This window comes from Ochotona curzoniae, unplaced genomic scaffold (genome assembly GCF_017591425.1).
Source record: "Ochotona curzoniae isolate NIBS_2020 unplaced genomic scaffold, NIBS_Ocur_1.0 contig_3520, whole genome shotgun sequence".
In the NCBI taxonomy this organism is placed as follows: domain Eukaryota; kingdom Metazoa; phylum Chordata; class Mammalia; order Lagomorpha; family Ochotonidae; genus Ochotona; species Ochotona curzoniae.
Window position 1 is genome coordinate 22,142,186 of NW_024465894.1, and position 27,879 is coordinate 22,170,064.

General features: G+C 45.8%; 1 protein-coding gene across 2 annotated transcripts in view; it reads right to left on the bottom strand.

Moving 5' to 3' along the window:
- The window catches only part of PCSK2 (proprotein convertase subtilisin/kexin type 2), a 213,378-nt gene continuing 185,499 nt past the window's right edge, over window positions 1–27,879 (bottom strand). For both annotated transcript variants that reach the window (XM_040981190.1, XM_040981188.1), the window contains 5 exons: window positions 24,298–24,473; window positions 13,966–14,181; window positions 10,904–11,004; window positions 6,344–6,571; window positions 1–487 (listed from right to left, as the gene is read on the bottom strand). In XM_040981190.1, the coding sequence (XP_040837124.1) occupies window positions 1–487; window positions 6,344–6,571; window positions 10,904–11,004; window positions 13,966–14,181; window positions 24,298–24,473 (1,208 nt within the window). The remainder of the gene's footprint in view (window positions 488–6,343; window positions 6,572–10,903; window positions 11,005–13,965; window positions 14,182–24,297; window positions 24,474–27,879) is intronic.

Sequence of the window (27,879 nt, forward strand, 5' to 3'; positions counted from 1 at the left end):
CTAGTTCTTGTTGAGGATGCCCTCCAGGCTTCTCTCCACGGCCTCATCCAACTCTTCCTCCAGCTCCTCTTTTTTGGACATGGCCAGCTTGGACTGATAATCCTTCACCACCTGGTCAATGTAAGGTGCACTCTGCGTGCCATGCAGCATCAGTGTCCACTCCTTCAGCACGCCCTTCTGGGGTGTGCTGCCTGCAAAGCCCAACTCCAGGGTCCAGGTTCCTCGGGCGTCCTCCCCCCATGTGTGGGTGGTCATGAACGGCCATTTGTCAAAGCCCACCTTAGAGTCATCATCCCGGGGTCGCCGGCTCAGCAGAATGGACTTGGTGCCCATAGGGGAAGTCATGTTGATGTTCAGGTCTCCTCTCCTTGTGGCATTGACTGTGATGACAGCTTGCACATGCTCCAGGTAGCGCACAAAGTTCTCTTTCCCCTCGCATGCGTCAGTTGTGAGGGTCAGCACCAACTTGCCAGTGGAGGGAATTTTCCTGGGGGGCAATGTGAGGAGGAGACACGGTTAGAGATAGTGGGCACACCAATAGCAGGACAGGGGCAGGAGGTATAAGCCAAAGGTAACCTCAGGGAGCAGAAAGAGCAAGGCTTTGGAATTAAGCATGTTAACCGGGGTTTAATTCCACTCCAGCTGTATGAGCTTGAGCAATGCAGAAAGGGAAGGTAGCAGGTGCTGCTGATTCCCCTCCCATATTTCTTTAGGCACCTTCACGCTTTCTAGCAGCTGCACGGGCTAACACTACAGGAGCCTGCCCAGCTGGTGTGCTGGAGAGCCCAAAGATGTTTGGGATTTATTGCCAAGGGTCCTTAAGCAGTGCTTGCTAGGAGTTGGTGGATGAACATCCGTGGGACAAGCCCTTTCTCAGGCTTTCCACTGGGTGCGAGCCTAGGCACCCACAGAGGCAAGCTCTTGTGCCTGCAGTTGTGCTTGGCCTTATCCCTTGTCTCACGTCTCCACTTCCTCACGTGTTTCCTGGAATCATCTCTCAAAACCCGACAGTTGTGCTGCTGTGGGGGAAGCCTCTGCAGGGACACTCCCATCCACCAGCGCAGTGCTGGTTTAAGTCCAGGTTCCTCCAGGTTCCTCCCCTTCCCCATCTAGTTTCTGGCTGAAGTACCTGGGAAGGTAGTGGAGGTTGACTCAAGGACCTGGGCCACCCAAGTGAGAGATGTGGATGGAGATCCTGGTTCCCAGCTTTGGCCTGGCCCAGCCCTTGCTATTTTAGGTATTTGGGGAGCGAGGTAGCAGATGGAAGATCTTTTTCTGTCTCTCCCTTTCCTTGTTGTTCTGCCTTTCAAATCAACAAATCAATTAAAAAGATGTATGCAACAAGTCCCATCTCAGGTTATCTTTTGGGGCAACCCACATGGAGACAGAAGCATATATTGCCTTTCTTTCAAAGTGCCCAGAACCTCGATAAAGAAAAGCTACTGCTAACTGGTTACTACAGGTTGAGTATCTGTTATTCAAAGTGTTACAGACTGCAGCGTTTGGCTTTTGGCTTTTCGAATATTTGAACGGGGCCCAGTGCTGGGTATTTAAAAATGCACATCTGGTGGAGTGCATGTACAAAGAGATGCTGGTTACACACCCAGCCCAGAGCCAAGCCACTCCATGGCAATGAACTTTGAGCCTTACACTACAACTCATTAACAAAGCCAAATTCTCTTCAGGAATGTTTTAAATATCTTCTTAAACAATTTTCATGGTGTATGACTGTGCACACTGCACCTGGAGTGCTGAAGCTGAGCAGAGAACAAAGCACCATTGGCTGTGGAGCTCCTGCAATGGTGGTGGAGGTGGTCTTTTGGTTCCTAGGCTGTGAATAAATCAACCAGTTTGATGGAGAGCAGGTGTTAAGCCAACTTCGGAGGGCAGGGGACAAGGTGTGTGATGTGTACCTCTCAACAAAGACATCATTTATTCAGAATAGGGTCAGAGAGAGGACAGGTGAGGTGATAAGTTACTAAAGGGTGGAAAAGCTCGCAGGTAGCATAGGGGAGTCTCAGACGAAGGATCTGGCTGTAGGCAAGGCATTTGAGTTGAGCCTCATTTTCCTTATCTGCACAATGGCATGTTAATTCTTACCTTGAAGAGTTGAGGTGAGGGTAACATATTATTATACACCTATATCTATATATTTGTATGCACAAATAGATATAAAATAGACATATATGTATGTATATACCTGCACATGTACATGATGTATATGCATGTGTAATATATGTATATGTATATAAATATATATTATATATGTTTACAAGTGCCTAGACCAGTGCTTGCCAATAGAAGCTTCTGTGAAGATGCAAGTGTTCTGTATCTGTGCTTCTTGATATAGTAGTCACTGGCTATCTATTGTCACTGAACACTAGACATTGGGCCAGTAGAAATGAAGAACTGACTTTTACATTTATTTTGTGTGAGGCCCGGTGTGATAGTCTAGTAGCTAAATCCTTGCTTTACATTTTCCAGGATCCCATATGGGCACCCTTCCCATCCAGCTCCCTGCTTGTGTCCTGGAAAAACAGTCAAGAATGTCCCAAAGCCTTGGGACCCTGTATCCATGTCAGGGAATTGGAGTAAGTTCTTGGATCCTGGCTTCTGGCTTCAGATCAGCTCAGCTTTGGCTGTTGTGTGGACACTTGAGGAGTGAACAAGCAGATGGAAGATTTTTTTTTCTGTCTCTCCTTCGCTCTGTAAATCTGACTTTCCGATAAAAATAATTAAAAAAAATTATTTTGTGTGACTTAAATTCAGTACATTTTTACTCACTAATTTTATACTAGCACAGGCATAAGTTGTTGTCAGGGACTGTTTTTGTATTACAGTAAGCTAACCTGCTGCCACAAAGCTAGCATACCGTGTGGGCACCAGTTCAAGTCCTGGATGCTCTGCTTCCAAACCAGTTCTTTGTTAATGTATCTGGGAAGGTAGCTGAAGGTGGTCCAAATATGTAGTCCCTACTAGCTATGCGGAGGACCCAGATGGAGCTCGGGGATTCTGGGTTCAGCTTGTACCTACCACACTATTGTAGCCGTTTGGGAAGTGAAGCATTGGATGGAAAATCTCTGTCTCTTTGTCATGCTTGACTTCAAATGGAGAAACACATCTTTTTTTTTAATGTGTATGTTGCATTTGAATTTAAGAATAACAATGTACAGAAAGTCTCTCTGGCTTCTTTTTCAGCACAGTCTTTGAAGCAGTTGGGGGAAGTAGAGACCCTTGTATACAGATTTTACAGCCACCTTTGGAGAAGGTTCTGGAGTGTTCCAAATCAAGACAAAAGAGAAGAACCAAGCTTCACTATGGGATTTCTATGCAGGTAAACAGGCAGGTCCAGGCTGGGTTTCCCTCTAGCCTGGGACCTCTGGGACTCTCTAAGGAGAATGGTTGGTGGCCATAGAGAAGGACGACAGGAAGACAGCCCTCAGCTCTGAAGCCCACGTGGAACCTGAATCCCTTTTCTGTCTTGTAATCCCTGCTCCCTTGAGAAGTTCAATTAGGACATTCATCAACTAACAGCCCAAGTAAAACCATCTGGTGCCGTAAATATTACCAACTGTTTGTCAAATGCGATCGTCACGATTACCACAAGGGTCCAGAACTCCAACTAAATTCTAAGAAAATGCATTCACTGTAACAGATTGCACCCAGGGCACTTAGGGACAGGAGTCACACAGTGACAATTCTCTTACAAGTCAATTTGTGGCAACTCTGGTGGAAAATCATCTTTGCTTTTCCACCAAGTGAAAACTCAAAACATTTCTTCAGCTGAGAGTCAGAGATGAGCTGGCCACATTAGCTTGAAGTCAGATCCACAGCCCACTCCGTAAAGAGTTTCTGAGTCAGCAATAAGGTATTCTTTTCACACAAGAAAGAGATTGGCCCATGCTGAGATAATCTCTTGAGATAGAAGGAATGATACAAGGGTTTGGATTAAGCTTGGGCCAATCTCAGGCACTGCGTGGCAAAGGGGTATGAGGAAGAGCACCCTCTATCCAGACCCCCTTCCCTGGGCGGTGCCCATTGGCTGGTACTGTGAGCTCTCAGCTGCTTCCTTCCCTGGAGAATCACCCTCAGGGGCCATGGGTAGAATCGTACACAAGACCAGAGCCTTTGTCTCCAAGGGGACCACGCTGGGTTGCTGTTGCTTTGTGTCTCAGCTTTCCCCAACCCACAACAGATACCTTCTCTTCTGTTCTGAAAGCAGCCCACTGAGCAGGGGAAGGAGCACTTCCTGAGCCCCTGTCACCACACAGCTCATTACAGTCATTGCAGGCATCTCCAGCGGTCCTCATGGTCATTCAGTGACCACACGATCATGGCTGTGAAACTCGCCTTTAGAGCTTTCTAAATATTGTGTGAATAAAAAGGGTGTATTCCAACCCATTTGCATATTAATCTTTCATCATTGAATTTCAACCTCGTTGATTTCCTTCATAATCCTCTGTTTGGGCTGATGAGTTTGAAAACATCATGCTGAGTGAAGGTCTCCTGGTTTACTGTACTAAAGAGGTCAGGGGTCAGAGGTTGAGGATTGGTAAAATAGAGGGTTACAAAAGTTAAATGCATTGTGAATGTTGGGGAAGTCACGATTTGACTTCAAGGAACCAGTGTTGTGGCACAGCATAACCTGCTGTGTATGATGCCACCCACCCATATCAGAATGTTGGTTTGAGGCCTGGCTGTTCCACTTCCAGTCCAGCTCCCTGCTGATGTGTCTGGAAAGGCAGCAGAGGATGGCTCGACATGGGAGACCAGGGAGGAGATCCTGGCTCCTTCTTTGATCTGGTCCCAGGCATGGTGTGCATTTGGGAAGTGAACCACAGGGTGAAGATCTCTCTCTCCCCCCATCTTTCTGCCTTTCAAATAAATATATAAGTATTGTTTAAAAAAATAATTGAGTTCAGGTCTGAGTAACTGGCAACAAAAGTTGAACAGAACCCAGGTCCAGAGGAGAAGAAAGGAAGATGATACTGTGGACTGAATAGGGTCCAGTTAAGTTCTCTTGATTTGCAGAAGTGAGGTCAGGGTTGGGGACCACTGAAGTGGATGAGGAGTCAGATTTACCCTGATGTAAACAATGGAAGCCACAGAGGTGTGTGTCTCCCAGCCACAAGAATGAGTGGATGATTGCTGTGTGCTCTAACTTTGACAAATCCCACCAAACTAATGCTGCATCAAAGGAGCTGGACACAAAAGCACCCGTGCCATGTGGTTCTCTGATTAGACCAAATCCAGGAAGTAGCGAGGTCAATCTACTGCGGGGAGAATGAAGGTGCTGATTATGGAGTAACTGGAAGGGAGCCTGAAGAATATTGGCGGGGAGGGGGGGGATGAATGCTCTGTGATAGTTTCTGCTGCATATGTTTATGGAAACACAGATAAAACATATAAACTCTGTACCTTTCATGATATGGGCATGATATCTCAATTATAATAATGATAAGAATTGATATCTCCTTCCTGACAGATCAACAGAGACTAAGTGGAGAAGCAGTCTTATCATGCCAGCCTGTTGTCATGGTGGGAAGTTGGAAGGGCAGCTAGTACACACTTGACCAACACAGTGGCTTCTCTGTGGGGCTGGAAGTCCAGCTTAGTCATTCATGAGAATGAATATGCCAAGGGGACCATAGTCACATGGCAGAATGCTCTTCTTGTAATCATGATAAACTACAAGTACACACCGCATATCAGCAAATCCCCAAAACACAATTCTGAACAAAAGCATAGTAGATGCTTCTGTTATTTTAAATATGGAATAGGCAGGATGATCTACAGGGTCAGAGGAAAGAACAACAGATATGCTTGGGGAGATGATGAGGGAAGGAGACAAGGGGCCTCCTGGGATATTAGCATGTTCTATTTGTTGATCTGGGTTGATTTGTGCACTTAAAAAAATAACAGCATAGGGGATGAAACCGTAGGATAGTAACTTAAGCACTGGTCCTGGCTGCTCCACTTGTGGTCAAGCTACTTGCTGATGGCCTGGGAAAACAGTGAAGGATGGTCCAATTGCTTGGACTTTTGTACCCTTGTGGAAGACCTGAAAGAAGCTACAGGCTCCTGACTTTGGACTGGCACAGTTCTGGTCATTGAGGTTATCTGGGGAGAGAAGCAGCAGATGGAGCATTCTCTGTCTCCTTTTTCTGTAGAGGACTCACAAAATCTGCCTCTTAAATAAAAAGAAACAAATAATGACATTAGCTACTGAGACAGTCAAAGCTGAAAGCTAAAAGCAGGAGTTGGGAGTTACCCCAGTGATCTATGTAATTGTAAATTTTCTATGTAAATGGCACCCCTGGAGTTACACTGCTGCCCCACTTACTCAGGGTCCTGCACAGAGCCGCCCACACAGTGGAATCTCTCGGGCACGGTTTTCCAGTCTTTAGCCATTTTCACCATGGCGCCTGCATCCAGGACACCATATCCAAACAGGTGGTTGAACTCCAGGCCGACTCCGTTCCGCCTCCACTGATGGACTTCGTCATGCAGCTGGTTCCGTTTGGAGGTGAGCACTGTCAGATGTTGCATGTCTCGCCAGGTCAGACCCAGGCTAGAGAAGGGAGGAAGAGAGTGTGAAAGCAAGAATAAGAGGCAGAGAGAGAGAGAGAGAGAGAGAGAGAGAGAGAGAAACACAATGAGCAACATTTGTGAGCCCCAGTAAAATGATAGATGTACATGGACTAACTTAGAACCACTATGCATGTCAATTAAAAAAAAATTCCTGTCTTTCTCAAATAAATTTACTTTGAAAGAGTTTTCAAGCAAACATGATGGAGCGGCTGAAGTGGAAAAAACTGACAATGTCAAGAGTTGAAAGAGGTGTGGAGAAACCAGAACTCCTGTTCTACACTGACACATGTGTAAATTGTGGCAGCCACTTTGCAAAACTGCCTCGCTGTGTCTTCTAACACTGTCCATATGTCTAAGCTATGGCACAGCAATCCTACCCCTAGGTAGGTATATGACAGAAACTTGCATACATTCACCAGACTAGAATGTTCTTAGCTCCAAACTATGAAGTCCGCAGATATTCACCCAGAGGAGGATGTTATAGTTATTTTGAATAACATGGACAATTTTTACAAATACAGTATTGACCTGAGGAAGGTGGAAGAGAATGCTATGGTTTGAGTGTGTCTCCCCAAGGGTCCATGTGCTAGAAGCTTGGCCTCCAGTGTGGTGACGCTGGGAGGTGACAGTACCTTTAAGAGGTTGTTCCTAGTGTAAAGTGATTAGGTCACAGGAGGCACTGCCCTTGGAGGGCAACGTATGTAGTTTTCATGGGATTCTTATTATTGAGAGAAAGCATTGTTATAAAAGAGCAATACTGGCCCATGCTGGCTTCCTTGCTTCCTAACTCCATGTGATCACTTCCTCTCATGCATTTGCCTCATGATATGAGTAAGCCGAGGGGTCCTCCTCAGAGGGGCTACTCAATTTTGGACTCCCAGCTTCCAAACTGTGAATTGAATAAACATTCTTTTCCTTATAAGGTACTCAGCATCAGGTATTTTGTCCTAGCAATACAAACACAGACCCGTGTAGAGAGTGTCTGCATGATTCTGCTTACTTAAAGCAGAGAAACAGGAAAAACTAGTCTATGTTGTCCAAGGTCAGGGTAGTGGTTAGTTAACCAGGTTGTTGAGTCTTCTTTGGAACAGACAGTATATTTAGTAAGTTTGTGTCTCCAGTGCCTTGGACAGTCTTTCATACTTTATTTAGTGACTAAACCAGTCTGTGTGCAAATACTGATGCCCTTGGTAGTTTCTCTAATATTGGTACCATCAGGAGAGGTGTGAGCAATATTCCCTTGTGACTCAAGTTGCCATTTTCAAGTTCTTGGAACTTTCTGAGATGGAGCAACAAAGTGAACACGGGTCAGAAGGAGAGAATGCTACCATTCCCTGCTGGAGTCATGCTGTGGGGAGAAAGGCTTATTCTTAGTTTTCCAAGATTCTGGTGGGCCGGTGTGTGGACACGATCACTTACTGCATTCAAACCACTTTGGAACAGCTGCTGGATGGACCGCTGCATGGGAAACAGCCTTGCACTACTGTCCTATATGTCACTGGGGCTCCCTGCTGCCTCATCTGAGCCGAAGCAGAGAGGGACTTCTAGGATCCTCCTGTATGTCTGTGAGCTTTCCTGATCAATGCCTTTAACTGCTGGCTGCTGGAAGGCCAGAAAGGCACAGACAGCCAGAAATTTCTTGGTGTGTGCATCCCTTAGGGCTTCTCTTAGACAAAGTATAGCCCAGCTCTGTTCTTTGAGGCATCCTTGGCATTCTGGAGTTTCTAAAGGATTAGCCCCAGGCTAAAACTTCTCCTCCTGGCTTGAGTTATCTCCCATCCCCAACTCCTTCCCCTACTTCACTTGCTTATTGGTATTTCCTGAAACTCAGTTTTTCTTTAATAAATAACTCACATGCAAACCTCATCTTGGAGTCTGGTGCCACTCTCAGGCAGTTGTTGCTCTGAAGAATTTTTGAGCAAGATGACCTGAACCACCTACCTCCAGGTATTGTTTTCCTTCCTTATGTCAATTGAAAGCTTTAAATTTATGTCCATTGCTCCCAAACAAAGGCTGCTCTAGTGCTCGGCACATTCATCTTGTCAGATGTCTGCACTGTGATGCTAAAGGGATGGTGATGAGTAGGAATGCAGCAGCTTTGCTCCACTGGTTTATTGAGGCTATCCCCTTGTATGTACATGGACCTGTGCAAGTGACTTTTTGATTGTTCCAAATCCCAGGAGACTGTGGGTCAAGTTCTGCCACTAGAGCTTGAAAGGGGGATCAGAAACTCATTTGGCTTTCAGATCATTCTGCTACGGTGTTAGGCAGCTAGTTCAGGATCTCAAGTTTGGAAATTCCACATCCCCTGCCTACGTAATCCTTTCTGCCCACCTATGAGTCAAATGACACTTACACCTGGAGTCTGAGGTGGGGCGGTCTTGCATTGTTGTGTAACCATTCCCCTCTCAAGCCCCCCAAATGCCCATGATGGGGAGGGGCTTGCTCTCTTGGTCCTGTGCCTCTCACCTTCTCGCTCTTCTGCTTCCTGCAGATGGATTCTGAGGACAGAGGCAGCAATTTCTCTCCCTTTGCTTTCCATTTCTGTTCCTCTGTCCCTGAACATGGCCCATGTTATATCTGTATTTCTCACCCTCCAAATAAATTTTACCACTTCCTTAAATCGTGTTAGTGCCTATGCTTAAAATGCCTTTTAAGAGGTAAGAACCTAGGAAATAAATGTTTGCCCAGAACCTAGACCACAACGACTCCAGCTCCCTGTTCCCTGTGAGGCCCAGCAATGCTCAGGCCAGATGGCATGAGGAAAGTCCACTTAGACTCTGGGGTCCCCTCAGGCTCTGAGTGAACAGGTTCACATTCAGCATGTGCATATTGAGACCACGTCTTGGTTTCTGTGCTTAATAGTTAAGCTCCCACCAGTGTCTGTCTCTTGGGGTCCTGACTTTTGTTACAAAAAAAATCAAAGTTGAAATTGATCCAAAGAGGAGTCATTCTTATTCCAGAGTCTTTCTTTCTCCTCCTCCTTTTGCTTTTAATATATGCATATATTGATATTTCTATCTAAAAGTCATGTATTTGTGCCCCTTCTGTTTGAAGGCAGAAGACTACACTGAGTTTGAAGTCCCTTCCTATTCTAGGAACCAACTCTTGCCTCGGTTGCAAATCAGAAAATGCACTGCATATGCAGAGAAAGACAGATGAAGGTGCCTGGAGACCCAGGTGAAAAACTCAGGTTGCCTAAAACAACTGATGCAAATGAAGGACTTTTCTTTCCCAACAGCCCGAATTTAACTTCTCACAAGTTTCTGGGTGCTATGTTTCCTGACAATTTCCTACACAGCTGGTGGCAGTTGCCCTCACACCACAAACGTAGTGTCTGAAGCTGAAAGCTTGGGTCTGGAACATAAGGTTGGTCTCTGGCTTTTTCTCAAGCTTATGGGCAGACACCCCCAATGATGATCAAATCCAAGGCGAGTCCAGCAGCAGCAGCATGTGACCTGCCTGAGGAATGGCGAGAACGTGGGAATGGTCTCCCCTTCCTCGTAGCCTGCAAGGTTCCCCAGTAAAGCTCTGCATGCACACTGCATGACCACAGCCACCTTCTCTCTAAGGTTAAAGGATTTACCTACAAGTGGGTAGTCTGGAGTATGAACTCCTTGCTGCCACACGTTCTCAAGCACCTTGTGAGACACTCAGCTTGGCTATTTTGTTTTCCTTTACTTAGTTGATCGTGACTACTAGTAGAGTTAAACAGCCAAGGGACAAAGGACAAAGGAGTGGATTTCATGAAGAAAAGAAGGATGGGCATTTGGTAAACCTCTTAAGGTGCTGATTGGGACAGTCATATTCCGTATCAGAGATCCTGGGTTCAAGTCCCACTTTTACTCCAGTTTTCTGCTAATGTGTACCCTGGGACGCTGCAGGTAATGGCTCAAGCAGTTGAGCTCTTATTACTCATGTGGGGCACTATTTGGGGATGAACCAGAGCATGGAAGAGCTCTCTCCTTGTGTCTTTCTGGCTTTCAAATTAAAAAAGAGAGAAAGAAATAGCTGTGTGACCCTATTGGTATTTGAATAGCTTGCTGATATGTGCTAATATGCTGTTGGGTGTATAGTTTGTGTTCTCCTAAGGGTGTAGTTTTATGGTGTGTGTGTGTGTGTATGTGTGTGTGTGTGTGTGTGTGTGTGTGTAAGAGTGATTTAGAAAAATCCAGCAGAGTTCATTGGCCCTGACTATCTACTGGTTCTCCAACCCATATGAGACTCCATGGACACCTGTTATGTGGATGGAGAGACCGGCATATTATTCCACCTTGCAGAACCAGCCCTGGGCCCAGAGCCGTCAACATACTTTGCCTCCAAAGCCAGTGCAAACACGCCAGCTGCCTCGGGAGCAGCTGCGGACGTCCCCGAATGCCTCAGAGTGCAGTTGCCATACAAATCTGTGGTTGCCTGCAAGGGAAGACATTGAATAATGAGTGAACACATCAAAATGCTTTTTTGATCCCCTCAAAGCAATATGGAGTAGGAGGGTTGTCTATTTATTTTACTTAAACTTTATCTTTTTCCTTAAGAAGACAAAGCTAAGGAGAGACTTAGCATCTATTCACCTTGCTCTTTGCTATTTATTTTATCTGAGCTTTCTAGTAGCTGATGCAAAAAGGGACATATAATCACTTATAGTTACAGAACAATTCCCCACTACACAAGCCAGTTGTCGGAAGCAGCACATCTGGGCTGTTCCAGTGACCAGAGGTATTTTTACTTCCTGAGCCTAAAAACCCTAAGAGGTGGGAAGTTAAGCACCAATTCCATCATCATACTCAGTGCAAATCTTTTTGTTGAATTAGAACCGACTCTGGGAAAATGTAAAGGCCACTGAAGCAGCATTTCTTTTTCCTTTATGAAGACAAGGATGGAATTTGTGAAGAGGAAGAATAACATGCTCAGCTTAAGTCTGCCAAGAACCAGGTAATAAAAAATGAATCTTTCTAAATCCCTAGAACTCATGGAGAGGCTCTGAGACAGGCTGAGTCAACAGGACCCAGTATGCATGATCATCCACGCCAAGTCTCATTTCAGGGCCAAGGGGGAACTGGCAAGCTGAGTTTGAAAGAACTTTCACCAAGAGTAAAATCTTATTTCCAATGTGTGCCAGGGTCATGTATAAACCACAGGAATTCTTCTCTGTCTGTAGGCTCCTCAAAAGAGCCTATTATTTTGAAGAACAAAGTATCAGGGAGGCGTAAAGGCATCCACTGGGCAAAATGACAGTATTCAGAGGAAACTCAAGGCCCTTCTCTAGCCCAAGCAGAAAGAAAGTCACAGATAAGGGCTGGGGCAAAGCCCCACGCTGTGAGGCCCTTGAGGAGTGGAGCTTCTGGGGGTGGGTGGGAGGCAGGAGGAGACCTCTTAAGGAGAATGGGGCTGTCCACACCTAATCTTTCCCGCCTGCTTCTCTTATGCTAAGAAGGGCCAAGGCCTCCTCTTTCTGGTAGCACCTGGCGTGCTTGCTCTTCTCCCTTAGGCCAGGAAGAGCCCAGGAGGACTCCTGGGAGGGACCTGCTGTCAAGGTCTGTATTCCTTCTAGGTTAAGGATTTTGGTGGCTCACACAGGAGCCTGGCCAGCTTGCCAAAGTGGGAGATCAGATGGCAGTGAAGCACTAGAAGGCACCCGATGGCTTGGTTCTGAGCTCTTTATTAACCTGTCATGGAAAGCTCTGGCGCAGAGGGTGTTGCTGTCAGGATGGGGCTCATCGGTGGCTTTGAGGTCACCCTCTAGACTCCTGGTTTGGAGGTCTAAGCAGAGTTTAAGGAACCAAACAACCACTGAGAACAAATGACCCAAAAGGATTCGTTATGCTGAACGGGTGAGATATATTTACAAGAGGTGGGGAAATGTATTATCGTAAACTGAGTGATTTAAGAAGGCAGAGTTACCCAGCACAAAGAAGTAAATAACTCACATGCATGATTTGTAATGTTTTTGTTTTTGAACTTGTGAATCTACTTAAAAATACCATTAGGACCCAGCATGGTAGACTAGCAGCTAAAACGCTCGCCCTGCATGTGTCAAGCTCCCATATGGGCACCAGCTCTAATCCCGGCGGCCCTGCTTCTCATTCAGCTCCCTACTTGTGGCCTGGGAAAGCAGTCGAGGATGGCCCAAAGCCTTGAGACCCTGCACCCACATGAGAGACCCGGAAGAGTCTCCTATCTTTTGGCTTCCAGTCTGTTGTAGCTACTTGAGACTTGAGGAGTGAATCAGTGGACAGAAGATCTTTTTCTCTGTCTTGCCTCCTCTGTATATTTGATTGTTTAATGAAAATAAATAAATTAAAAAGAAATACCATGAAAGTCAAAATTCCTTCTTGAGAAAATCCACAGGTATGCAGAGTTTTAGGAGGCTGATGGGCCTAGAAAATTCATCCATAAACGCTATATTTTAATGACCATCATACATGTATAGGTTCTTGGCTCAGACAAGGCAATGGTGTGACGTGTCCATTCTGATAATTATTTTTAAGAATGTTGTGCTGGGAAAGCATAAGGGCAAACCAGTGTTTATCATTGTTCATAAGCCAAAATTATAAGGAAGAAAATTTATGGAAAATGAGCTAGAAAGGAATCACCATTGCTTGCTCCCAGCATATAGTAGACCACTACAAAAAATAACTGGGCATAAAGAAAATGTGTCTACCAATTATGCTAAATAATAGGCCAAACTCAAAAAGGCAAATCTCTCATTTTTTTCTATGATATGTGGCAGTTTATATAGAATACAAAGGAATATAGAGGGATGAAATGAAAACCGTGTGATATGGTTGTCTTTTTTAGCCCTTATTTGTACTCCTATAGAACTGTGGTCTTCCTAGTTTTACTTGTTGAATATTATGGTTGGTGGTGCATTAAGCCTGTGGCTATAGAGTGGATTAAAATTAAAATTAAAATTAAAAAACTGATGAGAGGAAGAGATGGAGGGAAGGAAGAGGACTAAAGATAAAAATGAGAAGGGAGAGAAATGTGGTTATCTTTTTGGTATTGTATTTATGGAATGCATGAAACATATTTTTTTATATAAAAAATTAGAAAAAAAAAAGGCCTCAAATATTACATAAGATTTGGGTTGTTCTGAACTCTCAAACCACTACAGAAAATCATACCTATTTGTGAACGTCTTTGTATACCCAACATTTTGAAGCTGCCTGAAAGGTTGTCAGGTATAAGATTATTAATGTTACTGATTTTCACTGAAAGTACCTCTTGAAATAAAAGTAAATATAATAAAAAAAAACCAGAAAATGGGTCTTCTTTTCAGAACTGGTGTTAGCTCTCTGGGAGGAATGGTATATCCTATGCCGCCTCAGAGGGCCGGTGGGTATTTGGAAGTGAGGATGAGATGGCTGCACTTACCACGCCGGCCTCAGGGTTCCTCTTCCTCCCGTTGCTGAAGGTGGAGGCCAAGGTGGAGGAGCAGCTCTCGTCATACAGGGCAGTCCTGCCATCATTGATGGCCGAGTTGATGGAGATGGTCCACATGCTTGAGGCATAGCCGTCACAGTTGCAGTCGTCGTAGCTGCCACCATCCCCAGAGGCCCACACGTAGATGCTGCCTTTGCCCCCACGGCCCTGGGGAGAGCAATGAAACATGCTGCCACCCATTCCAGTGCTTGTCCAGGAGTCAGGACTAGATCATTGGCTTCTTGCTTCCTATTCTGTTATCCCCAAAATGGTGGGACTTGAGGCATCATCCAACTCCCCATAGAACCAGAGGATGGAAGATGCTGGTAGAGAAAAATCTGTCCCTGTGTGACCACCAGTGGATAACATTCCTGGTACGTAAGTTAAAGGCAGAGATGGTAGGAGGAGGAGGGATGATTGAATTACTTCCAAACTCTTTATGCCCCTAACATTTTCAAATATTCCTAATGGGACTTGGAGTTAATTAGCCCTTGAGTTAATTAGCTTGATAAGCCAACAAATATTGATTCCACCATTAACTGGGAATCATCCTCAGCATTTTGGTATACCTATGCTAAGAAACTCCACCTAAAACAAGCAACTGCTTTGGAAACTGGAAAGACAAGGGCTGACACTGTGATGCAGCAGGGAAGGCATAGGCCTGAGACCCTAGCATCCCAGATGTGAACTGGTTCATATCTCGACTGCTTCAATCACTATCAAGCTCCCTGCTAGTGTGCCTGGAAAGGCAGTGGCTAATAGCCCATGTGTTTGGACTCCTGCTGCCCATGAGGGACACCCAGATAAAGCTTTTGGCTCCTGACTTTGTTGTGGCACAACCTGGCCATTGCAGCCATCTAGCGAGTAAATTAGTGGATGGAAGATATCCCTCTCTCTGTGTCACTCCAGGTTTCAAATAAATAAATAAATAAATTGCAAAAAAAAAAAAAAAAAGGAAACCAGACAGGGACCTAGATCACATTACAACATATGTGGAAGATGACATACAACAGACCTAGATTTGGTTTCAAAGTCAAGAAACCATCTCTTCTGGAACTGGTGTGAGTCAGGAAGAAGGATGAGACCGACTCTCTGCTAAACTTTCCCTCAAACCAGACCATGTGCAAGCTGCTTATAAGGCAAAGAAACCTGTGTTGAAAGAAAATTGTTGCCAAAAGTGTCCTCTCTCGGTGTAGGTAGGGAGTGTGGCAGACGGACAGGATGTCAGTTCTCCAGAGTCCTCCACACCCTTTGCAATATTGACCATGAAGCCCTGCTGGTGAAGCGGAGAAGTTGCTTTCCCACTTCCTGAATGTAGGCTGACCTCATGTCTTGCTCTGGCCAATAGAATGAGATGGAGAGACTGCCTGTGACCCAAGCACAAGTCTCAAGAAGCCCAGTGCACTTCTGTTGTCTCTGGGACATCTATGCACCATTACTATTGGCCTAAGTTAGTTTGCCCCTGATGAGAGTCACAACCCAGGCCAAGTCCCTGCCCCAGCTAACAGTCAGTCACTGCCAGAGGGGAAGTCCTAGACCCGCCTGTCCCTGGCTTACCCTTCAGGTGACTACAGGTGTGTGAGGTCAGCCGAGTATTGTCAATGCTAGTGAAGATCAGCAGAACCCAGTTGTTCTGTCACTCACCAGCAAAACTGTTGATGTTTTAAACTCCTGAATTTTGGGGGCAGATACACAGACAGCCTGTTTCTATATAAGCAGCAAACGGTTTGTAACTGGACTGGAAGATTTACCCAAATATAGTCCTTTGTTCCTAGGAATGTTAAACTTTGTTTACTGAAGCCAGATGGCACCCTTGAGGCCCTGTGATTACATCTTGCCTTTTAATGACTGATTTTTTTCCATCTTCGTCCTAGACAGGAGCCGGGCAGAAGCTGAGACAGAACAACTATGGCTCATCCAATAGTCGAAGAGGTTCAATAGAAGAAACCTAGGGTGATAATCATGGCAGGCATTTCTATGGCACCTGCTGTGTGAGCAAAGTATCTCCCATGTTGTGCTACTGAATCCTCACCATGAAACCAGCTACACCTTCAGAAACTAAAAAGAAAAAAAGTTAGGCATAAATAAGATTGCAGGTCTCTGTAGGGACTCAAGGAAGACAGAATCTGCTGAAGACACGCATCATGTTCCTAAGTCAAACGGCAGCATTGCAAAGAAACCTGTTTGCCTTGCGTTAATCTATAACTTTACAACCAAGATTCTTTCTGGGTAAAATGGCCACATCTGAGAGTTCAGCAGCAGAGATTTTATATAGAAACAAGTGGTCAAGGAATCAAAAACCCGAGTAGGTTATAGGAAGTTACCCTGGGATTACAGAATCTATGACCTTGGAGGGAGTTAGGCTGCAGAAGGTAGGGTTGTTGTGGGCTGGGCAGCTTTATCCCGATGCATATGGAATGGCAGGTGACTTCCCTGGGCTGCTTTTGTTGGAACTGTCTCTGCTTGAATCCATTTCATTCATTTATTTAAGGAATACAGGTGCATATAAGTATAATCAGGCAAGTGGTGCAACTGCAGACTAGTCTTCTGGAGTTTAGTCTAAATGCTAATTCTTAACCATTTTAACCAAATGAGAACTTTTCAACCAGGCAGTCAATTCTCATCTAAGGAGCAATTTTCACTTCCCCAGGAGCACTGCTCGGTGGTGGTGGTGGTGGTGGTGATGGTGGTGATGGTGTGTATGGCTAGCATGCAGCAGGTAGAGGGTAGGGATGCTCCTAAATTGTACAATGCGTGGGACATTGTCTCCCATCTACAACAAAGAATTCACCTGCTCAAAATATCAAGGTTGAGAAATGCTGCTGCAATCTAGTGAAAGAACAGCGAGTTGGAACTTGCTGGTCCTAAGCATACAGCTTAGCTTGTTTTCTGCTGTTCTAACAGTGTATCTGAACCTGGCTGGTTTCTAAGCTGCACAGGTTTAGTTTGGCTCCTGAACTTGGGGGTTGCAAAGTCCCAGAGTGTGGTGCTGGCATCATCATCTTGGCTTCTGTTGCAGGTTCCTTTATGGAAGGGCAAGAGGGTGAGGGTGGAAGAGGCAAAATGCAAGAGAGTTTGCATTCTAAGGACTCCTTGCAGTCACTGCTCTGGTCCTACAAGAATTACATTAACTCCTCTAACTAATCACTTCTTCAAGTCCCACCTCCCAATGGTCATCCAATTCTATCTTGAGTTTTGGAAGAATAAGTTCATATTCATACTTGAACAAAATGTAACCTAAAGTAACCCCTCACAAACTCAAAACTTCTTACTAGGTCATGCAGATCTAATATTTTGCTCATCATTCAAAAATAATGCTATAAATTTCTCACCATCAGGCAAGATTAAGTTCCAGTTACAGATGGGTGCTGTGGCTCTCTGTGCCCTCAACACACGGCCTGCCTCCCAAAGAGAGAAAAATCTCACTTTGAGAAGCACAAGGCTTCACCCTAGCCAATGGGCAGTGGCCAGGTTCCTGAGTAGACCAAGCCTGTGGTGGGAAGGCTGTGCAGTTGTATGGAAGAGGCAAACATTTCGGAAACTGTCTCCTCCTAAATGCTCAGCAACAGTAGCTCACTTCCAATCATCTTGACATTTTGATGCAACATAACATACTTTGAAAATTGCTGCATTTTTTCCAACTAAGAAAAATAATATTTATTGTAGAATAATTGGAATATATGAACTTTGAAGAAGAAAATACAACCTTCTATAATGTTCCATGAATAGCTAATCCCTGCTGATATTTTTTGCAGCTTCCTGCCTGTTTTCTATATAAATGCAGTCTAAGAATAGATTTAAAAATAAAATTGGAAACATAAAGCACATCTACTTTCTCAGAGTTCTTGGAATGTATTTCTTGCTTATCACATAACTAACTTTGCCTTATGTGATTAACACTCTTTTTAAAAAAATTATTGGAAATGCAGATATATAGAGAGGAAGTGAGACAGAGACGAAGATCTTCCATCTGATGGTTTACTTCCCAAGCGGCTGCAATGGCTAGAGCTGAGCAGATCCAAAGCCAGGAGTCAGGAGCCTCCTCTGAGTCTCCCATATGGGTGCAGGTCACAAGGCTTTGGGCCATCCTTGACTGCACCCCCACCAGGCCACAAGCTGAATGGGAAGTGGGGCCACCGGGGCTAGAACCGGTGCCCATATGGATTCCCGGTGCATTCAAGGTGAGGACTGTAGTCGCTACGCTTTCGCACTGGGCCTGATTAATACTCTTTTAGCTCATAATATTTTATTGCTCTTATAAAGTATCTATTCCATAATGTATCAATTCATTTTCTCATGTATACATGACCATTTCCATTTTTTTTTAAAAAATGCTTTATGTCTAAAAATAAAAAAAAATTCTTATATGTATCTTTATATTTATGTTTATTTCCTCAGAGAGATTTTTGGAAGAGGGAATTTTGGGTGAAAAGGAAAGAATATTTGATAATTGTTGATCTATATTATTGCTCTATGAAGTTCACTAACAATTTATATTTTTACCAGGACTGCGGTATCTCTGGGTCAGGATTTAGGATTACAATGTTTTAAAAAAGGGTTTTGCAGACTTGATGGATACAGGCGGCATCTTCTTGCTTTGAGTTATACATTTTTTACTACAGGTTGAGTTTACTTTTTTGGATCTTTACCTCTCACTTGTATTCTTGCTTTGTGAATAACCCAGCCTCAGAAAATATTTCCTCCTACTTTCTCTGTTTTGACATTCTTTTTGTTGATCTGTAAGAGCTCTTACATAGATCCGTCATCTAAGAAATGTAGAAGACAAGTAAGACGTGACAAGTTGCTCTTCAACTTACATCATCAGGAGAATGCTAACTAAACAAGAATAAAATAACCACACCATGCTTATTTGACTGGCCCACAGCGGGGACCCAGAGAACACTGAAGCAGGAAAGGAAAAGAACAAAAGGAAGATTTATCCTTCTCTGGTTGGAATGGGAAATGGTATAGCCACTCAGGAGGCTGTTTAGCAGCTGAGTCTCTAACAACTCGAACACTTTTATCATGTACCCCGGCTCCTTAATATTTACTCTAAGCAGCTGAAAACTTACATGAACACAAAACCTTCACATGGGTGTTTATACTAGCCTTATTCATCATTCCCTCAAATTGAAACAACCAAGCTGTCTTTGGTAGGTGAACTGGTGAACTATGGTGCATCCAGAGAGTGGAATGCTTTCCAGTGCCACAAAGAAATGAGCTATTGAACCATGACAAGACACAGAACCTTAAATGCATGTTACTAAGTGAAAGATCTCAATCTAGAAAGACTACGTACTATGTCCAACTGTGCAACTTTCTGGAAAAGACAAAACTGTGGTTGGGGAAGGAAGGACAAATGGAAGAATCAGGGGGATTTGTAAAGCTGTGAGATCACTCTTTTGGGTAGTATGTCACTTGACGTTGCTCAGAATTGGAGACCACACAATGCCAAGGTTGAATTCTCATGTGAGCTATGACTGTGGGGCTAAGGACTGGGTCATTAATGGTGACAAGGTTCTTCTTGGAGGGGGATTTCGATAAAGGGGAGGCCGGGTGTGTTGGGGAGAAGGGCTATATGGGGGATAATTTCTGTTCTTTCCTCAGGCAAAATTTCTATGGGGGGGCAGTGCAGTGACATAGTAGGTTAAGCCTCCACTTGCATCGCATTTGGGTACCAGTTTGAATCCCAGCTGCTCTACTTCTAATCCAGCTCCTTGCTTTTAGCTTGGGAAAGCAGCGGAGGATGGCTCAAGTTCTTGGACCATCCACGTGGGAAACCCGAAGGAAGCCCTTGGCTCCTGGCTTTGGATTGGCTCAGCTCTGGCTGTTGTGGCCTTTGGGGGATTGAACCAACGAAGCTGTCTCTTCTCTCTGTAACTGAGCCTTTCAAATAAAAATTTAAAAATCAATATTTAAAGAAAGAATACCACCCAATCTTATTAAAAAAAAAAAAAGAATTTCTCCAGGAGGGAAGTTTTGCATGAAAAAGAATACATGTTTGATGATTCTTAATCAGTAGTATTTCTCTTTTGAAGTTCAGTAACAATTTCTCTTTTTACCAGGACTGCAGACAACTTCGTATCCAGTACACTCGGTCAGGGGTCAGGATTACTGTGACTTAGGGGATAAAGATGGGACCTTGTTGCTTTGAGTTACCTTCCTCTTGTTTTTCTGTAGTTGAAATTCAAAGTCCTTAGGCACAACTCTAGATGCTGAGACAAGGATCTGCAAACAGGTAGTTCATTTGTAGGGGGAGCAGAGGGTGGCAGGATCTCACAGAGCAAGCACACCTGCCTGTGGTTGGGTTTATGGATGTTCAGCACGAGTGGGGTGTGGGGAATCTCCAGAAAAGCCAAATTGAGAATGGAATAGCCACTCTTAGCTTTGATCCGAATTCTCCACTTGATGCATGTCCCATGGCACCTGTGGGTGTTTCTTATTATTTCCTGGCCTTTAGGGTCACAACCCTGGATGTCAGAATCTCGCAGACCACAGTCTTGCTTACTCCACATGGTGATAAATGTTGCTGATGCTGCAGGTCCTGAGGGGTCATTTCCTCAGTAGTGCCCAAGAATGGAGTGAGCAACTGTCTGGCGTGGTTCAGAGTTGCTTAGACAGGGTTTCCTGTTGAAGCCAGGTAAGTCCAGGGTGAACTGGGACAGCTCACACCCAGCCTCAGCCAGCCTTCCTTTCTTTTTTCTCTGGAAGGAGCTGGAATTGCACCTGCTCCTGCCGAGGCACAGCTGCACACTCCTTTACTGCAGCTGCCTTGCTTGCATGCTGATCTTCTCGTAGTTACAGAGCATAAATCTTGGCTCATGGAGAATTCTGGAGAGTTCCCTGGCAAGAGGCATTCATTGCCTGTCACATGCCCTAGCCCTTGCTGCCTCCGTGTCTGACCCACGCTCTGATTAAATTTCAGCTGGCAGCCCCATGGCCTTACCTCACCTATGCCTAATTAATCACTGTCTTCCAGTGCAGTGTTCTGTCCCTGCCCCTCCTCTCTGGGGAGTAGATTTAGAGCCAGTCTCTGGCAACTGGCACCTTCCCATGCATTCCAACCAAAGAACTGGGATCTAGCTGGCAACTTTGCAATCTCCCAAGAAAGAGTAAACATCAATCTTTGTCTCCTCTGTATCTTACACATTTTTTTTTTAAGCTTTAAATATTCCAGTCAGCAACCCCAATAAGAAAATGTAAATATCCCTGTCAGCAACCCCAAGGAATGAAGAATAAGAAACTGGGGTGTTGTTCCCCAAGTCAGGGTGGCCTGTGGGGACTGCACTTCTTGCAGATGGGGAGAAGAGATCACAAATCAGTTGTCAATTGCAGGACCCTCCAGTTGTCTGAATTCCTCCTCTGGCCAGTCTCCTTACAAGGGTTATATTCTTTCTGGGAACAAAGGACACATCGCCTTCCTGGTGTGTCACTGATCCACAGAGTGGTGGCGGCCTGGCTCCAGTTAGGACTGCTGTAACTGCACCCTGGCAGTCCCAGCAGACTGCGGTGGGTACCCGCCCACCTGTCCTGGGGCTGAAATGATTCGTACCTGGGAGCAAACTGCAATATGGTCGGTCCCAGGGTGGAAATGGTCCTCCAAGGTTTCCCAGTGGGACTGCTGTGCAGCTGTACCCAGTGGTAGCTGGCCTAATGACTTAGCCTGCCCCTAGCCTGCTCTTTTCTCTCAGACCTACCCCATTACTGCTGGCTTTCCTTTTTCCTTGCCCTGAACATCTTGATCTCAATCTTGTTGCTTTGGGTCTGCTTTTGGGGGATTCCAAACTGAGGTAGTTGGTCATTACGTGTTATAATTCAGGAGTATCTGTCACATCTCGTGTTTAGTGCCTTGTCTGTCTCAAATATTCACTGAGCTGCAAACCCAAGTCCTTGAGGAAGAAGGAGGGTACATGACATTTGTATGTGAGGCCCACACTAAACAGTTGAGTGGTAGGGGTTCTGTGGCAGACATGTCCTGACAAAGGTCTTCCATTTCCTCTTTTTAAAAAGAAGTATATCATTTCACAATTTTTAAAATATTTATTTTACTTTTATTGGAAAGTCATATTTACAGAGAAAAGGAGAAACAGAAAAATCTTCTATCCACTGTTTTAATCCCCAAGTGGCTGCAACAGCAAGAGCTCAGCTGAGTCAAAGCCAGGAATTAGGTGCTTCTTCCGGGTCTCCCACACAGGTGCAGAGTCCCACGGCATTGAGCTGTCCTTGACTGCTTTCCCAGGGTACAAGCAGGGAGCTGGATGGGAAGTGGAGCATCCAGGACATGAACTGGTGCCTGTATGGGATCCCAGTGCATGCAAGGCAAGGATTTTAGTCACTAGGCTATTGCACCAGGCTCCCCTTCTTTCTTTTCTTTTCTTTTTTTTTTAAAATCATAAATGTGTTGGTTAAACAAAGTCTGGAGGCAGACATTAAGAATTTGGTCTTCACCTTTCAGAGGTGGGTTTTCCTTAAGCATTATCAAGACAATGGAAATGTTTGGAAGCAAATCTTTGCTAATATATAGCATACCATCACTTGCAAAGTAACAAAAAAAGAATCACCTTGGAGCGAGTCATTCCAGGAGACCAGCAAAAATCAGATAAGAAACTGTGTAGTTTCATCATACGAACTTCAGTTCCTGAAATATTTACATCTGCCACGTGAAGATGAGTTAGGAACAACTTTTCTTCAAGTCGCAGTGTGTTTGGCATGTTTTGCAAAAACAGTCATGCAGGCAAGGGCCTCTAGCTATAGTCAGAGAGGCTTCCAGATGGAGGAGAAAGAAGCAGCTAGCTCTGAGATGCAGTGAAACTGTTCTGAAGCCCCTGGGTGCAGGACTGTGGTGTAACCTGCAGCACGAGCATCCCATACGGGTGCTGGTTTGAGTCCTGGCAATCCCGCTTCTGGTTCAGCTCCCTGCTAATGTGCCCAAGAAAGCAACAGAAATATGGACAGTGTTTGGGCCCCTGCACTCATGTGGGAGACCAGGAAGGAGCTTCTGGCACCTGGCTCCAGTCTATCCCAACCCTGGCTGTTGCAGCCTTTTGGGGAGTGAATCAGCAGCTGGAAGATTGTTCTCACTGCAATTCTGCCTTTCAAATAAGATACATCTTTAAAAACTCCTCAAATGGTGTTCCAACGCAATGTCAGACATTTTTCTTCCCCTTGCTTGGGGTGCATTCGCTTTCTGCACACACTGTTGTTGGAGTCTATGGTATCTAAGCCCCTACAGGCATGGCTGATCACAGAGAACTGCTGGCAATCTCTCCTGATGCGTGACCGGTGGGTTGCAATATGGAGATGGCACGAGGCATCAAAACAGCTGTGCAGACCCACAGCTTTGAAATTGCTGCTCAGCCAACCCTGGCCGATCTCCTGAGCCATGGGGGAGCCATACGTCTCATCAAACAGTCGTGCTGAGCCATTAAGGTCATTAGTGACAGTAGTGACAGGGCAGCTGTCATTTGCTGGACACTTACTGCACATGAGTGCGCGTTGATCTCATGTACAGCTGACAACAAACACCCAGGCAGGACTCATAATTCCATAGGTGAGAAATTGGTGCAGCAAGGTCAGCGAGGTCACATCTCTCACTGAACCAGGCCAGTTCTGACCACTGCGCTGGTGTGAAGCCCTTGAGCCTGGGCTCTGACTTGTCTGGGGTGGTCCCTGCCCTGAGACCCCACAAAAGGAGCTCTTGTCTCCTTGCCCCATGATCACTGCACTTCCACTCCTGGCCACCCTCCTGGAGAAGGTGCTGTCTCCATCCCTTCTCCTGGGCTCTGCTCCCTGCCAGGTTCATCTCCAGGAGCTGCAGCCTTGGAAATGCATCACTCAGACCTGCTGCCGTGGGAGCAATGGACTCCTGGTCCCTGGGGCTGGCCCTTGCATCCACCCTCCAGTCTGCGCTCAGATCCCTCTGCTGCAGGTGGCTCCCAGCCAACCACTAAGCAGTGTGATCCAATGGAGCATCCAACATCCTGCAAGCGGAACTGCAGTCTGAGACACCCCCCTCCCTCCCCAACCCTCTGTCCTTCCCTCTCCCCCTCCCAGGGGGTTCAGGCCCTGCCGAAGTTTCCCCTTCATTCTTCCATCCCCTTAGCTGTATCCTGCATAGAAGTCCCTTCCAAGGCACCTGTCTTGCTATCTGTTTCTAGCAGTATCCCTGACCTAACGCACAAGGTAACAGCTCTATTCTTAGCCTGCCCTGGCCCTCCTCCGTTTGCTTTACTGTCACACCACTTCACTTGTTATATGTCCCATCCGGTAAACATATGTCTTTACCTTGTTTACACCATCAGCCATGGCCTGAAGTGTGAGCTCCCGGGGCCCGTCCACGGTCTTGCCATTGTCCGTGGGGCCCCAGCTGGCACTGTAGATGTCTATCAGTTGGGGCATGTGACTGATGGAGGAGGCCTCGATGATGTCCGTCATGAATGGCTGGTCCAGCATCCGGATACCTGTGGGCAGGTGCGAGCAGAGGGAACGCCAGGTTTGGTGTTACAGTTCACAGGGAACTTGGGGTGGAGGAGGGCTTGGGTCCTGAAAGGGTTAGGGCCCCGCCAGGTGCCCAAAAGGATACTGTGGAGGCCTCTGTGTGCACCCTACCTCAGTCTGCCTCACGTAAGTGGTTGAAGATCATTTTATTGCCCTAGCCTGCTCCTCTGGGGGTTCCTCTTTTTTTTTTGAAGATGTGTTTATTTTTATTGGAAAGTCAGATATAAAGAGAGAAAGAGAGACAGAGAGGAAGATCTTCCATCTGATGGTTCACTTCCCAAGCGACCACAACGGCTGGAGCTGAGTCAATCCAAAGCCAGAAGCCAGGAGCTTCTTCCAGGTCTCCCACACAGGTGCAGGGTCCCAAGGCTTTAGGCCGTCCTCAACTGCTTTCCCAGGCCACCAGCAGGGAGCTAGATGGGAAGCGGGAGCTGATGGGATTAGGACTGGCAACCACATGAGATCCCAGGTGTGCAAGGCGAGGATTTACCACTAGGCTATTGCGCTGGGTCCCTCTCCTGGGTTCCTAATGAGAGACCAGAGGTGACTCCCCAGATTGGCCAGTTTCTCCAGGCATTGGGATGTTGATTGAGGAGACACAAAGGTATTGTGCATGACAAAGGAGGGAAGAAATTAGCTAAGGGGGCAAAGGGCAGAGGGCAGGAAGGGGGAGGGGTAGGGAGAGTCCAGCAGGGTGAGACTGTCCAGCTGAACTGTGACAGGAGGGCGGGGAGAGGGACGTGTGCTATTCTGAATTGTGTTATTACAGGGAGTGTGAGTTAGCCAGACCCCTGCCCTTCGTGTATAACACATCTCTGGAAAGCTTGTGTCACTCTCTGACACTTCCTGGAGCAGTGTCCCACAGGTCTGATGAAGTGGAAGCACATTCAGCCAGCATACTGGGGTGCAGGGAGAAAACGGGTGGGTGGCTGCTGTTTCTGCTGCCTCTGCTCTGGAAAGCATGGCTCACATCATTCTCCGGCTGTATGCAAAAGGTCAGCCAGGGCTAACCCACTAGCAGTCAGTGGGATGGGCTTTCTGCACCTCTGCCCCCCGTAAGGCTCCCTGTGGAATGTTCCCTACTGCAGGGGCCACATTACTCTGCAAGGTTTTTTCCTCTGGGACGCCAGACAATGGGCTGGCCCCAAGGCTGGCAGGACCTTGTAGGGCTTCGGGCTAGTGTTGTTAGTGGGTGGTTGGTGTGGGCATTTCACACAGGTGCCCTGGTTGAGAACCTGGGTAATCCTGGCTGCTCCACTTCTGATCCAGCTCCTTGTTAATGTACCTAGGAAAGCAGCATAAGATGGCCTAGGTGCTTTGGCCTCTACAACCCCATGGGAGACCCAGAGGAAGCTCCTGGGCCTTGGATTCTGATCCACCTAGCCCTGGCCATTGTGGCCATCTGAACCAGCAGATTGAAGATCTCTCTTTCTCCTCCACTCTTTTTGTAAGTCTGGATTTCAAAGAAAGAAATCAATCTTTACAAAACACATCTGGATCCTGACATCCTTTGTGCCCCACAAGGCTAATGGACATCGTTATTCAAAGACTCTCTTTCATAAACCTCACTGTCTAACATGGAACACAAGTCAGGTTCCGCAGGGCAAGGGCAGTTGGCTTGAAGTTGTGACTTGAAGTTGCTTTTTTTTCTCATTAGGGATTTACTGTATTCAGATTGCTGAAGTGCCAGGGTCTCTCTTTCCTCCTTGCTGGCTCAGGGAACACCCTTTCTACATGGACTGCACCTGCTCTCCATGCATCTTTAACCATCACAAATGCTTAGAATGTTCCATGCACCACCGGATGGCAAGGTCTTGGAGTCCAAGTGACATGTCTATTTTGTTCACGTCCATGTCCTTGGGGATCGACGGAATGCTTGGTATTTATCTTAAGCTTGATAAATACATGTCTGGAATTATCACTGTATTTGCTTGATTTTCTGCCCAGCAGAGATGACAGACCCACAAAACCAAAGCAACCAGTTCGTTAACCATCCTCAATCACTCATCCATCACGAGGTCATCATTTTTGCTAACAAACCTGTGATCATCCGTGAACATATGCTAAGAGGACTCTCACTTGGCAGGAACCTAATCTTTAGTGTCAGCTTTCCATGGGCTCACTCTTAGGGTTCATTTTATAAGGAGCTGGGAAGCTTAATGCTCTACATTTGCCTTTGCTCTACCAATGTTTTATTTTCTTAAAAAATATATTTGAGGATTTGGCATTATGGTATAAACAGGTTAAGTTACCGCCTGTAGTGCCAGCATCCTAGGAAGGTACCAGTTTGAGTCTCAGATGCTCCACTTCTGATCCAGCTCTCTGCTTATGGATTGAGAAAGCAACAGAGAATGCTTCGAGTGTGTGGGAGACTCAGGGGGAGGTTCCAGGTCATTGTGGCCACCGGAGGAGTGAATCAGTAGATTGAAGACCCCTTTCTCTCTGTATGTCTCTCTCTTTTTGTAACTTTTTTTGTAACTCTTGCTTTAAAAAAATATATATATATATTTGGTATATATATATATATATTTGGTATATATATATATATATATATATATTTGGTATATATATATTTGGTATATATATATATATATACCAGAAAAAAAAACCATATTTGACAAGGATAGACAACAGGCTACAGAGAAAGCTGCTCAGTAAATTACTTTTTGCTCAAAAGTATGCTGGCTCTGTGCTTGGGAAGTTAACACCAAGAGTTCAGCACTCACTGACCTGCAAGGAGGAAAGTCTTGAATAGAGCCCAGATGCCCAGGAATGGGAGTCCCACCTCAATGAGAAGCTGGGGAAAATTCAACCCTGGCCGAAGTTGGCCTTGTTGGTGCAAGCCCACCCACGCAGCTGACTGGAGTCATTGCCAGCACAGGGTGCTGTTGGCTCAGCTGGGTAGCGTCTTGCTCTGGCCCCTTCGCCTCTTTTTTTCCTTTCCTCATGGGCTCCCTTTGCATTCCACAAGAACCTCAAGGCTAGTGTGCATTCATCTTCTGGCTGTTTCAGCATCAAGGGGGATGGGGACTGAAGAAGGGGGAAGGGTAGAGTTGGCCACAAATTGGGAGTAGGGCTCATTTATATTCAGGGACTAGGCGCCAGACTGACATTCTTTTAATCATGTTAAGCTTAGGAGGAATGAGGCATGCATTAATTGAATAAGGTACCATATTAATTTTGCAAGCAACTGCACCATTTAGCAGCTCAGCCAAGGGCTCAGGGTGACCTGAGGATTGTAGGGAGGGCCTCTCTGTGCCCCTGGGTGCTCCAGGAGCTGCTGTGGAATAGGGAAGGGAGGGAGAGAGGCAGAGAGAGAGGTTGGGGAGTCAGCAGATTGGCAGCTGATACACGCATTACTGGCTGGTG